The 15,420-nt window shown below is 40.3% G+C and overlaps 1 protein-coding gene across 2 annotated transcripts; it reads left to right on the top strand.

The window, feature by feature from the left end:
* Positions 1-2,147: 2,147 nt before the first annotated feature.
* prpf4bb (pre-mRNA processing factor 4Bb) lies at positions 2,148-13,679 on the top strand. Of its 2 annotated transcripts, none has more exons than XM_017301999.2 (16): positions 2,148-2,304; positions 3,858-3,933; positions 4,276-5,405; positions 7,040-7,213; positions 7,347-7,505; positions 7,684-7,765; positions 7,864-8,065; positions 9,461-9,531; positions 9,645-9,735; positions 9,897-10,044; positions 10,526-10,663; positions 10,750-10,903; positions 10,989-11,103; positions 11,282-11,433; positions 11,514-11,600; positions 12,510-13,679. In XM_017301999.2, the coding sequence occupies exons 1-16, from the start codon at positions 2,246-2,248 to the stop codon at positions 12,711-12,713; spliced, it is 3,042 nt and encodes a 1,013-aa protein (XP_017157488.1). In that variant the 5' UTR covers positions 2,148-2,245; the 3' UTR covers positions 12,714-13,679. The 2 variants fall into 2 exon arrangements, with proteins under 2 accessions (XP_017157488.1, XP_008394793.1); XM_008396571.2 differs by having other exon boundaries at positions 9,458-9,531.
* Positions 13,680-15,420: the final 1,741 nt, after the last annotated feature.

Below are 15,420 nucleotides of genomic sequence, written 5' to 3'. Positions count from 1 at the left end.
ATCAAAAAAGTAATTGTTGAGAAAACTCAAAATGCAAAGGCTTAATGTTTGCAGGTTGCATGTGGAAATGGCTTCCTGAAACACTGAAGATATGGAAAACTGTTTCTGCTGAATGTTGGCATGTCAACATTGACAATGTCTGCAACCTGGCCAACTGTCAAAGAACTCCCAGGACAAGGGCAACAGATTAGACCTGCTCAAGGCTTGAAAGGGCTGTAAATCCATCAGCAGTAAATCTAATCCTGAAGAATCTCCTGGTTTTTCTTTAAATGTGATCAAGATTTAATGCGAAAAGGACCCAAAAATCATACTAATTTTGAGATGAGGTCTGGTTCATAACAGTAATGTACAGCACATTATCCACATAGCAAAACCAGGATTGGATCACAACATGCACATTAGTTTTCTATGTCCTCCAATGCCCAATCAGAGTAAATATATAAATATCTAAGCAGTGTATTTATATTATTAATGATATACTGCGATATATCATCAATACCAAAGTATATCATCAGTATCACTGGTACTGTGGTATCACTGATCCCACAGTATAAAACCTAGAAGAAACAATTTTTCAAAGAAAGAGGACTTAGCTTTGTGCAACCTGCGCAGATATGTAATCATAAAGTGTGTGATGGAGAACTCGGCGTTGTGATTCAGCACACAGCATTCGTCTCATACTGTTCACGGTCAGGATTTACTGGGCACACGGGAACAGAGGTTTCAGCTGACGGGATATCTAATGGCCGTGTCTGGATCTTTAATCTGCAGAGAGACCTCCAGTTTGCAACTTTAACAAATAAATCTGGGACACATGCTGTATCAGAAGGCTAAACCTGTGAGTTATAGTTTCAGAATGCCTGCAGGAGCAGATTCAGATTCTCATACAGTTTCAAAATAAAATGAAAAGCACTTCTTTTATTTTTGTCTTCATGCTCTCTTAACCCAAAACAATAAGTCTTCCAAACATAAGAGAATGTTGTTATGTACAGATCTGATATCAAGCAGGAATATTCCATCTGTGGAGTGATCGTCCATAACACTCTGAACTTCCATTACTTTCTCACCACTCTGCAAAAGCAGCTGCAGGTGCCTCACAATAACACAATTTACAGCTTCAAATAAAACTGTCAAGAGTGGATAATCACGCTCTGCATCCTTAAAAGCCCTGAGTTTTCACTGGGGCTTCAGGAGCCATGTTTCATCTTTGTAGCTTTGCAGAGATAATCTCCTCAGTTTTATTGGGGTCTCAATATTTACTAGTTTTCTGCCAGCAACTGATCCATAATCACCTAAAATATTTTTTTGATTCTTGGAATGTATACCATAATTGGTCAGGCATATCTTAAATTTGTTTTCTAAAACCATTTTTGACTTTTTCAAACATTGACAAAATTTATATTTTCAATTTGTAAGTCTCAATTCGTTGGGCCTCCGCTATTTGTTTTTCCTGTTTGAGACCTGCATCTTGGCTTACTGTCTCTCATGTATTTCTAGAGGATTTAGATCTGAGGACTGGAAAGGTTACATTTGGATCTTGTGAAGCATTTCTGTGCTGATTTGTCCACATGTTTTTAGATCATTGTAGAATTGACAACAAGCTCTTATGTAACTGCAGTTCACAGCAATAGTGCACATGGAGGAATAAACCATGCTGACCACACGATCCAGTAACTGACATCAATGTGGTGCTGCTAAGCCCAACAACTTCGTTTTACTCTCCAAATGTTTCCCCTGAAAATCCTGACTGCTCCTGATAATTGGTCATTACTGCCTTACAACCGACAAGGACAGAATGAGGACAGAATGAGGACAGAACGAAGACAGTCCTCGCTTTAGAGATACGTGGATTAAAGTTAAATGCAATAACATTGAAAATCTCACCAAATATTCTAAGCATTTTTGATGTATTTGTTTTCTTTCTATTGTGGAAATTCAATGCATTTTTTCTCTAAATCTAAAAAAAATGAATTGATTCTTTATCATTTTAGCTAAAGTTATTAAGACCCGTTATGGAAGGTGCAAAGAGACAAATGTGGCTGCACAAGTTGCGGGCCCCTGGACTAGGTCCCCTGTTGAGTGACTCGACACTTCTAAATTAGAGAAGGACCCCTCCTACTGGACAAGATAGGTATTGAGCTCAATTGGTGCCTGCAATTCACCGCCAACAAGTCAGGGGGCAGACCTGCGTCATGGAAACAGTGAACTTCTTACAGCCGAAGAAGAACTTGCTTAGCTGAGCAAAATGGCTGACGTTGAGATGGACATCATGTCCAGAAGAATGAATAATGGCAACGAACACGTGTAAGTTTTTCTATGAAAACCAGTTCATATCGACAGCTACAGGATGCGAGCAGATTTGGGGTCTCAAATTAAAAGAGAACCGTTTGTAATCAAAAAGAGAACAGCGCCGCAGGTTCACGTTGTTACCGGAGCATGCTAATGGCTTCAGCTAACTGGCCAATGTACTTTAGCTTAGCTAGACCTAAGTTTCCCTAAACTCCCGAGCTGAAAGTGTACATTAATTATATTTATCCGCGATTGAGCGTGTGCTCATATATAGCAAGTATTTTTCATTTTATTTTTTGAGCACTTCGTTGTTGTATGCTGGCTTAGTTCATGTAGCGTGCTAGTTATAAGTTTGCTAAAGACGTTAGCATATCTGAGCTCATAAAACAGCCTTGGCGGTCTGGGTCAGAGGAACGGCTAACAAGTCAAGTTGACATGACAGTACATTAGTGCTGGCGCTACACCTATTGGTTGTAATTGATCCTATTGTTTATATTCTAGTGGTCGCTTTAGTTCCAGGTTAAATCGAGAACATTACGTAATCCAACGCTTATACTTGGGCTAGCAGCGGTTCGGCTTATAATGGCTTCGGTTGTAATCTTTGTTCCCTATGAGCAGGAAACAGATAAATTGCACACTGTATCTTTGCAACGTATTTTATAGTTTTTGAAAAAAAGTAAGCCTTTCCTTCGAATTATATTAATAAAGAATGGCTGCAAACGTTTAACATAAACAGAACTTGTCTATGTAAAAACTAATGTCAAGTGATGTAATGCTTATTTTTTATATTTTTTGCTGTTTTTTGTTGTTGTTGTTTTTCCCACCAAAACTAGTACATTTTGGATTTTAAGTTATAAAGTTCACCAAAAAGTTACAGGTTGTATCACAATATCAAAATCATGAAGAAACAGGTCAAGATCAAGGTCCTCTTATTTTTGGTTTCATCCCAAATTTATATTCCATCCACCACAGCATCCGACTGTCTCACATCAGACTCAATTTAGTAATCTGGATAGAAATATGTTAACTTTCATCCTGCCAGAAAGTGCAGTTGGATTGCGACATGTTTCTATGGAGACTGCCTTAAACAGAAATACAGTGGATACTTGCTTGAAATTGCACATTCTGTGTGTGCTTGCAGCTCTAAAACATCTGTCCTGTTACACAGGAGATAAGTCTGCACAATTTCAGAAAATTCTTGAATTGCGACCGAATTTCAGAAATAGCGATATCTGTAATATGTTTCCAACACAATATATTTAGCAGCATGAGATAAATGTGGTGATCTTTAGTGGCTTATTTGAAGTATTGGCTTTATTAGGTTTTTATTTCTTTGAAGTTCAATGCAAGCCATTTGGAGCAAGCCAAAATGGTTCAAGCAAATTAAATCATTTACAGTTTTCTAAGATGTGTAAAGGTTTCGTGGTGAAAACTTATTGTTTCACCATAAAACCTGTGTGAAAACCTTTTTTTTTTTTTCAATTTGACTTGCACTACTTTGAAGTATTTTTCGTTTTGCAATCTTGAACTTTTTTGACAGCATTAATATTTTTGTCTTGAATAAACAGAAAGCAAGACCTGGAGACAAATGAGAGGAGCGGAAATGAAGACAGTGGAGACTTGTCAGAAGAAGAAGGGGAAGAGGTAAAAACTAACAGTTGACAACAAACACTGGTTTATATTTAACTAAATGTTTAACATTTTAATTTAGTGTCTGCATGCCTTTTGCCATAAATATTTTTCTGGGATTTCAAGAAAATTAACTTGAGTGGATTTAAGTAAAATGTGTGTAAAACGGATAATTAAAACAGCAAACTCTACATTACTGATTTGTTGTTTCCTCACTTTAAGTCCATATAAAATGTATATAAACTTGAAAAGTTGACAGTTACTGATGTTGGACAAATTATTTAGCTTGAAAGTAAAACAAGTCTTCCTTCCATGATTGCACTGATGCATTTTATTCCTTTTATTGTCCCGTCCCAGGAGCAAGCTGGAACTAATGGTGAGAAGACTGAGGAAGGGTCCAAGCATCACAGCAGCAGCAGCGGGAAACACAAGAGGAAAAAACACAAACATCGCAGTAAGCACAAAAAGCACAAACACGCAGCCGAGGAAGACAAGGACAAGAAGCGTAAGCATCGTCACAAACATCGGAAGCATAAACGCAAAGAGACCTCCTCCCCCGCCGAAGGCGCCCCCTTTGGGTCAGCTGGCAACAGGAAGGTGGAATCCTCTCCGTCCTCTGGAAACCCAAGTCTGGACGACCGGGCCGTGTTGGAGGACCTGGAAAAGCAGAGGGCGTTGATCAAAGCTGAACTGGACAGCCAGTTGATGGAGGGGAAGGTTCAGTCTGGCATGGGCTTGATCCTGCAGGGGTATAACTCCGGATCCGAGGAGGATGGAGAGGCGAGGTTCAGAAACGGAGAACAGCGTCCAAGGGGCAGCTCAGGTAAACTCATATCTCCCAGAGGGGAAAAAAGTGGGAAATCTAGAAGGGACTCAACAGAGGGCAGTAAATCCGTCTCCAAGCGTCGCAGCCGGAGCAAGTCTGCAGATAAAGCTGCTAAGGAGGCAAAGCCGGACAAGGGGACCAAAAGCAGCAAGGAAACTGCAGTTAAAGATCGAAGCCGAGCAAGGAGCAGGTCAAAAGACAGAAAACAGTCAGCCAGCACGGATCGCTTCAAGGAGAAAAGGAAGTCCAATTCCCCTCCCAGCTTCAGGAACGAGCAGAAGGTGAGTCGCACCGACAAGCGTTCGCCTCCGCAGCGAGAAGAAAGACCAAACCAGGACAGAACGAGCAGACGCTCCAAATCGCCTGTCCGAGAACGGCCGAGTCGCTCGGATGCCGACCGCGACAAACGGCCGCCGAAGTCGCCGTCCAAGGACGCTTCACTGGGGAAAGAGAACCGCTCCCCTCACAGACGAGGAGCCCACAGCCCAGCAAGGAAACGCAGCGCCTCCCCCCGCCACAGAGACGCCCATCACACCTCGGCCAGCGCCTCGGACCGGACATCAAAACATTCTCCACCCAGAAGGTCTCCGCCCAGGAGAGCGCGCAGTCGCTCACTGGACGCCAGGAGGCGGGAGGCAGACAGACAGGACTCCCCTATAAGGTTGGTTAGCAACTGCAAATGCCTATAAAATATCACAAATGTGACATGTTATTAATTCAAATCAAAGCACAGAGATATATATTTTAGAAGTTTATTTCCGTTTATTTTGATGATTCCATATTCAGAAAATCTGAATTTTACATAAGATCAATAAAACTTGATTTTCAAAGATATGTTCTGCTGCTAACTTAATATTTGTCCAGCAGACTGCCATTAACACTCTTTATGGGAAAGTGTGCCACAAAAAGTCATTTCTGAAAGAATTGGCTGTTTCTTAATTAATGGAAAGATGAATGGAAGGAAAAGCTGGTGTGGAAAAAGATGCAGAAGAAACTGGAAAATTGGAATTGGGACGTAAACACAGCAGTGTTTCCCAAAACTGTGTTGCCCATAAAATCCTATTTTATTGGTCTCATGTAAACATCCAGTTGGGCCTTCCAACAGCAAAAAACTGTAAGAATGGATTGTAACTATACAAGGAGACATCATTTTTCTTTCAAAGACGCGTGGATTAAAACGGTTCCGATTTGTAATGTTGAAGCATTTTAAAAGATGACCAGGAGTAAACAAACTGGAAGTTTAATCAGATTTTATTATTTAATAGACTAAATTAAAGAGCAGCAAATCCGCCAGCTAATAACCAAGAAGCGTTGAGTGAGACCTTTGTGAGCAATGATTGAAAAATATTTTAATTACCGTATTTTCCGCACTATAAGGCGCACCTAAAAACCTTCAATTTCCTCAAAAGCCGACAGTGCGCCTTATAATCCGGTGCACCTTATATATGGACCAATATTGAGCCACAACAGGTCTAGCAACTACGGTAAGCAGCCGCCGACTTAATTTTCCCCCGTAGAAGAAGAAGTGCGCGGTGCATGCTGGGATAGTTGTCAGAACGCTGGTTTGTTAATAAAGTTTGATAATACATTTAAAGCCAGGGGGGATGAGGGGCAGGGGAAGAGAGACAGAGACTGCGGCGGCAGCGTGTCTGTTGGTCTGTGTTACCCAGAAAGCAGTTGGGCACAATATCGCAACACCAACACCGCGAGTGAAACAATGACTGGGGCAGACTACTATATAAAGTACTCGGGGACCACTTCTTTACAAATGTGGATGTGTAATAATAGAGTACGAAAGAAGTTGGCAACCCAAACTGAAGCATCTATTCTATGTGCCCCATAATGCGGTGCTCCTTATGTATGAAAAAAGTTTTAAAACCTTATAGTGAGGAAAATGCGGTATTTAGAAGTCAATAGAAATGATCTGATCTGAAACTTGTGTTGAAAGCACCAGTTAGGTTAAACATAGAGGTTCTTGAAGATTTAATAGTTCAAAGATGTGAAGACAGAAACCCTCTTTAGAGAAGAGCTAAAGAGGGTTAAACTCTTCATTACTGATGGATCACAAATTATATTGCTGACATAATAGCACCCCAACCTTCTAAATATTCAAATAAAATTCTGTCCGGGTTTCCATTTTAAAATGTTCTTTCCTGGACCTAAAATGGAAAGGCCCCTTTCCTTCATTTCAAAATCAATATAACTTGTCAGATTTTCATTTTTTTTGTCGATCAGCCTTAGCTAGAGTCAGTTATACAAACAATGCCATATGATGCTGGTGGATTCCTTATACAGAAAGCGATCCAGGGCCGATGCCGGACCACTCGGAGACAGAACACGGGAGAAGAGTCCCAGGTCGGTGTCTCGTCGCAGAGTGAGTCGCTCTCCTCTCAGGAGGAGGTCTCCGTCGCTGCCACGACGCTCTCGCTCCTCGCCTCGCAGGCGAAGCAGGTCTCCACTCAGGCGCAGGTAATTCCTGCTCATGGTTTGACTGTGAATTCATCCTTTGTGATAGAAAATGTTTTTGTGCTTTCTGAAAGCAGCTTGCTCAATAGTTGCGTATAATTACTGATTACTAAATCTACCCATGCATGAATTGCAGGTCTGGTGAGAGAGACCGGTATGGAAGACTCCGCCAGTATCGGCGCTCAATGTCCCGGGATCGGGAGAGAAGAAGACGACGCAGCAGAGATGAAGACAAGTTCAAAGGAAGCCTTTCAGAGGGAATGAAACTTGACCAGGAATCCTCAGACGATGAAATGTGAGAAAAGACATTTCTCTTTTTGGCTCTGTACTTTTTATTAGACATTCTAAAAAACATGATGCGTACATGCACTACTGGTCCGAATAAATCTGTTCTTTTTGGAAAGCGATTGTGTAAAGAAACTGGTAGGTGATCACATAATTGATTACTTATTGGTTTTATTTGGTGTTTGCAGGTTGGAAGACTTTGAAGGTGAGGAGATCGATGAAGAAGCTCTTATTGAGCAACGCCGTCAGCAGCGCATGGCCATCGTCCAGGTCTGTTCACGTCCACTCCGTTCTCCACACACACATCTGCTGGGAGTTCAACAGAGAGGAAGCTGACGGTTCTTGGGTTGATCCATTCCTCCACACAGAAATACAAGACGGCGAACGAGGAGACCAACATGGTGTCGGAGCCCAGCAGCCCTCAGAGCAGCACACGTAGCCGATCGCCTTCACCCGACGACATCTTGGAGCGCGTCGCCGCCGACGTCAAGGAGTACGAACGGGAAAACCTCAACACGTTCGAGGCCAGCATCAAAGCCAAGCACAACCTCATCGCCCAGGAGAAAGACGGTAAAGTCCCAGTGGAGATGGCCGAACGAACCAATCAGCTGAGTTGTCTGCAGCTCCGATGAAAAATTTAGCTATAGGACACTTTGGTCATGTTATTTTGGCCTTTGTTTCAGGGTGGAATGAATACACAGAAGATGACTTCTATGATTTGTTTTTAATAGAAGTTAAATTAAGTCACAGGGTCAAAACTATTCAAACAGGCTGAAATATAAACATTCACCTCGTTTCACATTTTAAAGAAACCAGCCTGTTTAAACTCTGGTGGTCAAATACCCAGATGGGTTAAAGCTGATAAGGGACTTTTGACCAAATATTTATGTTACAATTTGAACCTGCATGTTTACTTTTGACCTCATTATCCTCAGTGAAGTAAGACTTGTTGATAAAAGTCACAGGGAATATGTTCATTAAAATAAACTATTAAAGGCTCCGAACACACATTTATGCAAGTGTAGAAGTAATTAGGTGTGAAAATCTACTTTTCTTTTTCTTTTTAAGTTTATGCTGCCATTTAAGTCCAATTTTAAGCATTTTCAGAAGCACATAGTACATTTTCAGTAGATTTTGGATAATAATAAAACATAAAAACTTGTTACTACCTTACCTGCAATAGATCAGGCTGATTTTAGAGAAGCAAAAAGAGAATTTCCTGCTTCCACCAGGAAACTTTCCGCTTTTAAGTTGAGAGATTAAAAAAAGATAGAGTATTTTTAATGAATGCGATGTAATATTTTTAAACTGACTTTAATAGGTAAGTTGGAAAAAATTACCGCTGGTTACCAAAAGAAAAATAATTTAAAATGTTCTACATCATAATCTCTCCATGTTGACAAAAAAAATAGAAACCGACTCAGACAAGAAGTCATGTTTCTTTGATTATATGAAACTATTTTAAGTATAACTATATTAATGTACTGATTTCTGACATTATTTACCATAATAATTTGTGAAAATTTACGAAAATTCCAATGATTTTGGACATCAAATGTGTCTGCAGCTTTCAGCTTTATTTCTTATTAGAGGCAGAATAACGCTGTTACAAAGGTTAGATATGTAAACAGAAACGATTCGACAAGAATCATAACAATCTGATATATATCAGACTGCATTAAAAGCCGACGTGTAAAAGCCTTTAATAAACCGCTGGCTTGATCTGTTTGAAAAGTGCAGCATTGTGAGGCAGGGATTTTAATTGAATATCTTTTTCTGTCATGTGTTCATTCAGTTGCTGGCTTGTTTTCCAAAGCCTGGTTGTGTCTGCTTCCTGCAGCATGTTTTGAGCTCTGCAGAGTATGTTAATCAAACACAGATTTACTGTTTTATTAAACGACGTGTTGAGCCGAGCAACTCACCGCCTCTCCTTCTGGTTGCTTTTTGTTTGTTTTGTTTCAGCAGCCAACCCAAAGAAGCCTTCAGCCCCCGACATGTTTACAGAGTCAGATGACATGTTTGCTGCTCACTTCGATGTAAGTACTCGGGGTTTCACCCGCTTTGCAGCTCAGCGAAGATTTTCTATGGTTAACAGAAGAAAAATCATCTGAGGGGCTCAGGTGACGATTGGCCTTCTTTGTCTCTGCAGAGCGCCAGAATGAGAGCAGCAGGTGTCGGAAAGGACTTCAAGGAGAACCCCAACCTCAGGGACAACTGGACCGATGCTGAGGGTTACTACAGTAAGTGCTTCCAAATCCTGGAACATAATCGTCTTTGATCCTGCAACTTTAGAGTCCATCACTGTCATGTTTTGTCAGATTCTCTGCATGTTATTCTGCATTTCAGGTTGTAAAACAGCCTTGTTCACATGAATAATTATGTTTTTTGTCTCTATTTTTAGGGGTAAACATTGGTGAGACATTAGACAAGCGCTATGATGTTTACGGCTACACAGGCCAGGGTGTGTTTAGCAACGTGATCAGAGCCAGGGACACTGCCAGGGCTGGCCAGGAGGTGGCGGTCAAGATCATCCGAAACAACGAGCTCATGTGAGTCACTTAAGTCAACTGCAGCTTTAGGAACTCGAGAGCTTGAAAGTTATTTGTATATTGACAGTTTTTGGTTTTAGTGTTGGAAAAGTGTAGATGAAAATTTTAAGTATTGGGGTAAAAAAAAGCACGTACAATCCTAAACTTTATTTTCTTTTAACTGAAAATGATCCGCTCCAACCAAATGTTTATTTGTGTATCATGTCAGAGCTTAAGATGAACATATTTATGCATTGATGTCACATTACAAACACAAGCCTTAGAGTATTTTATTGGAATTTTATTTGACAGACCAGCAGTTTAATCAGTTATTTATCTGTCATAAAAATGTGACAGTTTTTCATCAAAGATAAACGGCCATGTTTTTGAAAAGTTAGATGAAATTGTGCAAGAAATTTGAAGATTTGAGTCTTAAAAAGTATGAAAAGTATAAAGTATGAATTTGTTATGCACCTGTAACACGCATGTTTTTGGTAAACAGGCAGAAAACCGGTTTGAAAGAGTTGGAGTTCCTCAGGAAGCTGAACGACGCTGATCCCGACGACAAGTTCCACTGCCTTCGCCTCTTCCGCCACTTCTACCATAAGCAGCATCTTTGTCTTGTTTTCGAGCCTCTGAGGTACCGAGCGCCAGCTTTTCCTCTTTTCCTCTTGCATTACTGCATTCATCTCACCTCAATTGTTCACGACTTGTGTTTTTGCGTAGCATGAATTTGCGAGAGGTGCTGAAGAAATACGGCAAAGACGTCGGGCTCCACATCAAAGCCGTTCGATCGTACAGCCAGCAGCTCTTCTTGGCCCTCAAGCTGCTCAAGCGATGCAACATCCTCCATGCTGACATCAAGCCAGACAACATCCTGGTACCATCAACATTCACACCTTCTGTCATATTCGAAGTAGCATCCTCACATATCCAATGTCATTGTATTGTCTCTTAAATGAAAGGTGAACGAATCCAAAACCATCCTGAAGCTCTGCGACTTTGGCTCTGCATCACATGTCGCTGACAATGACATCACACCATATCTAGTCAGCCGGTTTTACAGAGCTCCAGAAATTAGTAAGTTGCACTGTTATTTGGTTTTTACAATAAATAAAAGAGATGAAAGACTTGAGTTTTCTAAAATAATCAGTGCGACTTCATGCTGCTGCAATAAAAGAGGGATATTTTAAGCCTTTTACTCGTCTATAATAGAGCCGCTAGTAAGTTTCTGTGTGACCTCGGGTTTCCTCCTCAGTCATAGGGAAGCCTTACGACTACGGCATCGACATGTGGTCCGTTGGCTGCACTTTATACGAGCTGTACACCGGCAGAATCCTGCTTCCCGGATCTTCCAACAATCACATGCTGAAGCTGGCGATGGACCTCAAGGGCAAGATGCCCAACAAGGTAGCGTTGCATCACGTCCCTTCAGTGAAGTGAGAAATGTTGCTGCTCTGTGATGCAACTGTGTGGATCCTTTTCTTTAGATGATACGTAAAGGCTTGTTCAAAGACCAGCACTTCGATCAGAACTTGAACTTCCTGTACATTGAAGTAGACAAAGTGACTGAAAGGGTAAGATGATCTTAAGATTTATAGTGCTTTGCAGAAGTACTTATCCCCAATCAACTTTTTCATGAAAAAAACACATTTCAATGTATTTTGTTGATCTTATGATAAATTAATAGACTGTAAAGTAGGACGTAAATTACAAAATGTTTATATTCATCCCTGCTTACTTTGATACCCCTAAATGAAATCAAGTGCAACTCTGAAAGAGAACGTCATTGTTCAAGATTTTTCCTGACATTTGTTGTCTTTTCTGGACTTAAATCGCACTAGTTTCTCCTGTAGTGTTTGTTGCAATTATGGGAAAGGATTAGGTTCAAAATACCAACAAAATTCAAATGAAATGTTGTAACTCATTTCATCAAAGTATCTTGTGACGCTGTGGGTAGGATGAATATAGCAGTCAGTTTTGCAAATCATCTGAGGAGGCTTCTGACTGAAAACTGTTGCTGCAACTTTTCTAGAAATGGGGGTCATTATTCTGGTATTAATTAACTTTTTGCTGTGCTCACAGTTGTAAAAACAATACCTTGTTGCCACATATATGCATCACAGCAACTGCCTGAAATAAAAAAAGAATAAATGAGGGCAACAGTTGTTCCATTGTTGCCCAGCATCCAGGACCAAAGGAATAATTATCCAAACATGCAACAAGGAAAACCAGAAATAAAAAGACCAGCTGTCAGAGCTGCTCCAACATGCTGCCACTATGAGCTGCGAAATTTATGAAACCTTTTTATAATTTTCCTTCCACTTTAGAATTCTTTACAACATAAAATGTCAGTGAAACATGTAGAATTTTATCACTGTGACAAAATCTAAAAATGTTGAAGGGGTGATGACACTTTTGTGTTTTTATTTTCTGCTTTTTTATGTTTGTTTTAACTTTGATCTGACTCGTCTGTGGTCCAATAGGAGAAAGTGACTGTAATGAGCACCATGAACCCCACCAAAGACCTGCTGGCGGAGCTGATAGGCGGTCAGCGACTTCCTGAGGACCAGAGGAAGAAGGTCATGCAGCTGAAGGACCTGCTGGAGAGCACGCTGATGCTGGACCCGGCTAAGCGCATCAGCATAAACCAGGCTCTGCAGCACCCGTTTATCCAGGAGAAAATCTAACCCCCTAAACGCCACAAACACTCCCAAGAGCCGACGGGACAGAATCGACCACTAAACCAGCTCTGTAAGGGACTCTGCAGCGAGGCGCCTGACCTCTACAGATTTACAGAATGTCATCTTTTCTTTTCTTTTCTTTTTTTTTCCCTGCTCCGCGTTACGTTTCTTGTAAATAGATCACTGCAACGGTAGCCATTCTGGACACGCTGACTTTCTCTTGGTTTTCATGGTAAACCCTCCCCTCATACGCTGCAATGCAGTGACAGACTTTTTATTTAACGGGCACTGGAGTTACAGATGTTTAAAAAGAAAACGTATAATTTCTGTAAATACTTTAACATCTATTGCATCAAACGATATCAAGCAGCAGACGGTTGAATTTTGTGGTAGAAGCAGACGTCATGTTTGGTTTTGAACCTGGCTGTGGGACGATGCATGCTTTTTGAATGAGCACCCTTTGTACTCTGTATGTGGTGCCGGCCTGTGTAAATGCTCCGTGTCTGCAAACCCCGAGTCCCACATGTAACGGTAAACCGACTTCATCCCATGCTCTGACACTTGACCCAAATTGAAGGAAAAAATGCACATGCATTCTCAATTAACTTTACATTTTTATTTTTATTTTGTGTTTTAATCCTTTTCCTTCCTCCTCCCTCCCCTGCACTCTGGCTACATCCTGGCTCTAAAGGCTCTCACATTCAAGTGCCTCCAGTATGAGCCTGGTGTTTGACGCACCAAACAATGCTGGCCTGTAGAAGCCACACCTCTTCTCCTCGCCCTCCAAACGTTGTGTGTGTATATATAGTCCACAGTTACTGTCCTTTCCTGTATCTAATTCGTTTCTTTACATCCAGTGGTAAAACAAATCTTGTGATTTCAATAAAGAATAGTCGTGGAAACGCTGCGGAGAGAACACCTTCAGTATCAAATGGCTTTTTAGTAATAAAATGTTTCCCATTATTAAACAAACTCGTATTTTTTTTTTTCGTGCTGCATCACACTTTCTGAATAGTAACTCGAATGATGTCAGGTGAGATGATCACAGGTTTTAATAGGAAGGTGCATTTAAAACATGAATTATGCGCAGTGATCTACTTAGTCTTTTTCTGTCAATTTAACTATAGTTGTCAAATAATTATCGAACAAAAGAATATTAAATAAGCACAATACAAAAATGCAAACCTATTCAATAAATTTGAATATTAAAAAGTTATTACATTATTACAGTAGCTAAATTCACCTTGTAACATGTTAATTACACAGACTGATTCTTTGAAGCCTTTTACTTCTGATAATTGATTTCCCACTTACAACTAATAAAAACATGGCATTTAAGATAAAAATTTTATATCAAGACTAATAAATTAATACAGAAATATGGGTGTAACAAAAAGTATGTTTAATACCTGCTTTAAGGTTATTTTTAAAGGTATTTTTAATCTGGCAAACAAGTTTGTAGAAATATTGAAGCAACATGTTAAAACATCAGACACAAATTTAAATCTAAAATGGGTCGTGAGCATAAATACAACTGAGTTAGCAAGTGGCATAAGAACAAATCTTTGGTCTTAGTGAAAATATGTTGACAAACATGACTGTTACTTTGGTTCTCTCGGCAGGAACGGGTCAAACTTCAAGGAAAAGTTTAGTTACAAACTTGTTGAAGAAAATCAAAAACTGGCACATGTTTTGGAAGAAATTCTACCAAATACAAAATGTATGTAAAAAATAAAACGCGTTCAGCTGCTAAAAACTCATTTTGGTCATTTCCTAAAACCAGAAAAAGTCACATTTAACTTCAAAAAGTGAGAAAAATAAGTAGTGTCTTTTAAGGACAGTTTATGTGAACACCTTCTTTGGCTCTATATGAATTCCCCTTCTTAAATGTAATCACTGGAACAAATTAGCTTTTGATGAAATTCAAGTTATTGAGATGCACCTTCACAGAATACACCTTTAAATTTACTCATGATTGCACTTGTGTTGAGCTCTTAAGGAAGCAAAATTGGAGGTCCAGTCAAAAAGGTGGCCATTTTGCTCCATTTCGAAAAGTAGGGTGATGCAGGGTCTCTCTGTACTTGTACAGAATGTCCTAAAAGGGGCCTCTGATAGCAGCTGATGGCCCGTCAACCTCAAGGGTCTGTAAATACACAGCGGCTGCAGTGGGAGAAGAACCACCGGTAAACATGTCAGCATGAATGACCCGACTGGCTAACAGCTGCTGGCTTTAATCTCAACATGAAGAGATGATGACATGGCTGCCTTTAATGTGAATATGTAAGCAAACAAGTCTTTTCTGGCGATCACATTCATAAGAGCCAGAGGTCGGAGTCTTACTGAGCTCTGATCTGACGTTGTAATATCTCAGAAGGATCAGAAGGGGGCGTCAGAGATGGATCAGAACTACTTGACTGCGAACACGCAAGGAGTCTGGGATTTTTTTTTTGTGTGTTTTTTTTTGCGTTACATTGCTTCAGAAAAACTCAATAAAAGTAGATTTGATTCGTGCTATGGTGGCGGAGCGGTAAAGTATAACGCATGTATGGAGGCTTATTCCTTGTCTCAGCCGTCACAGGTTCAAGTTCCGGCCGGACATTTGCCGCACTTTTTCCCCTCTCTCATTACCCACTTCCTGTCTGACCAACTCTCAAAATAAAGGCAACTAGAGAAAATAAAACATTTTTTTTTAAATGTAAGTTTGAGTCTCATT

Source organism: Poecilia reticulata, chromosome 20 (assembly GCF_904066995.2).
Source record: "Poecilia reticulata chromosome 20, P_reticulata-male-v2, whole genome shotgun sequence".
NCBI lineage: Eukaryota > Metazoa > Chordata > Actinopteri > Cyprinodontiformes > Poeciliidae > Poecilia > Poecilia reticulata.
Note: the sequence above shows the minus strand (reverse complement) of the source record. Positions and strands in the feature narration are given on the sequence as shown.

Excerpts from the sequence above, each read along its gene's own strand:
- prpf4bb (XM_008396571.2), top strand. The coding sequence starts at position 2,246 with ATGGCTGACGTTGAGATGGACATCATGTCCAGAAGAATGAATAATGGC. Across the intron at positions 2,305-3,857 it reads AATAATGGCAACGAACACGT|AAAGCAAGACCTGGAGACAA; the intron begins GTAAGTTTTTCT and ends TTGAATAAACAG. Across the intron at positions 7,506-7,683 it reads GAATCCTCAGACGATGAAAT|GTTGGAAGACTTTGAAGGTG; the intron begins GTGAGAAAAGAC and ends TGGTGTTTGCAG.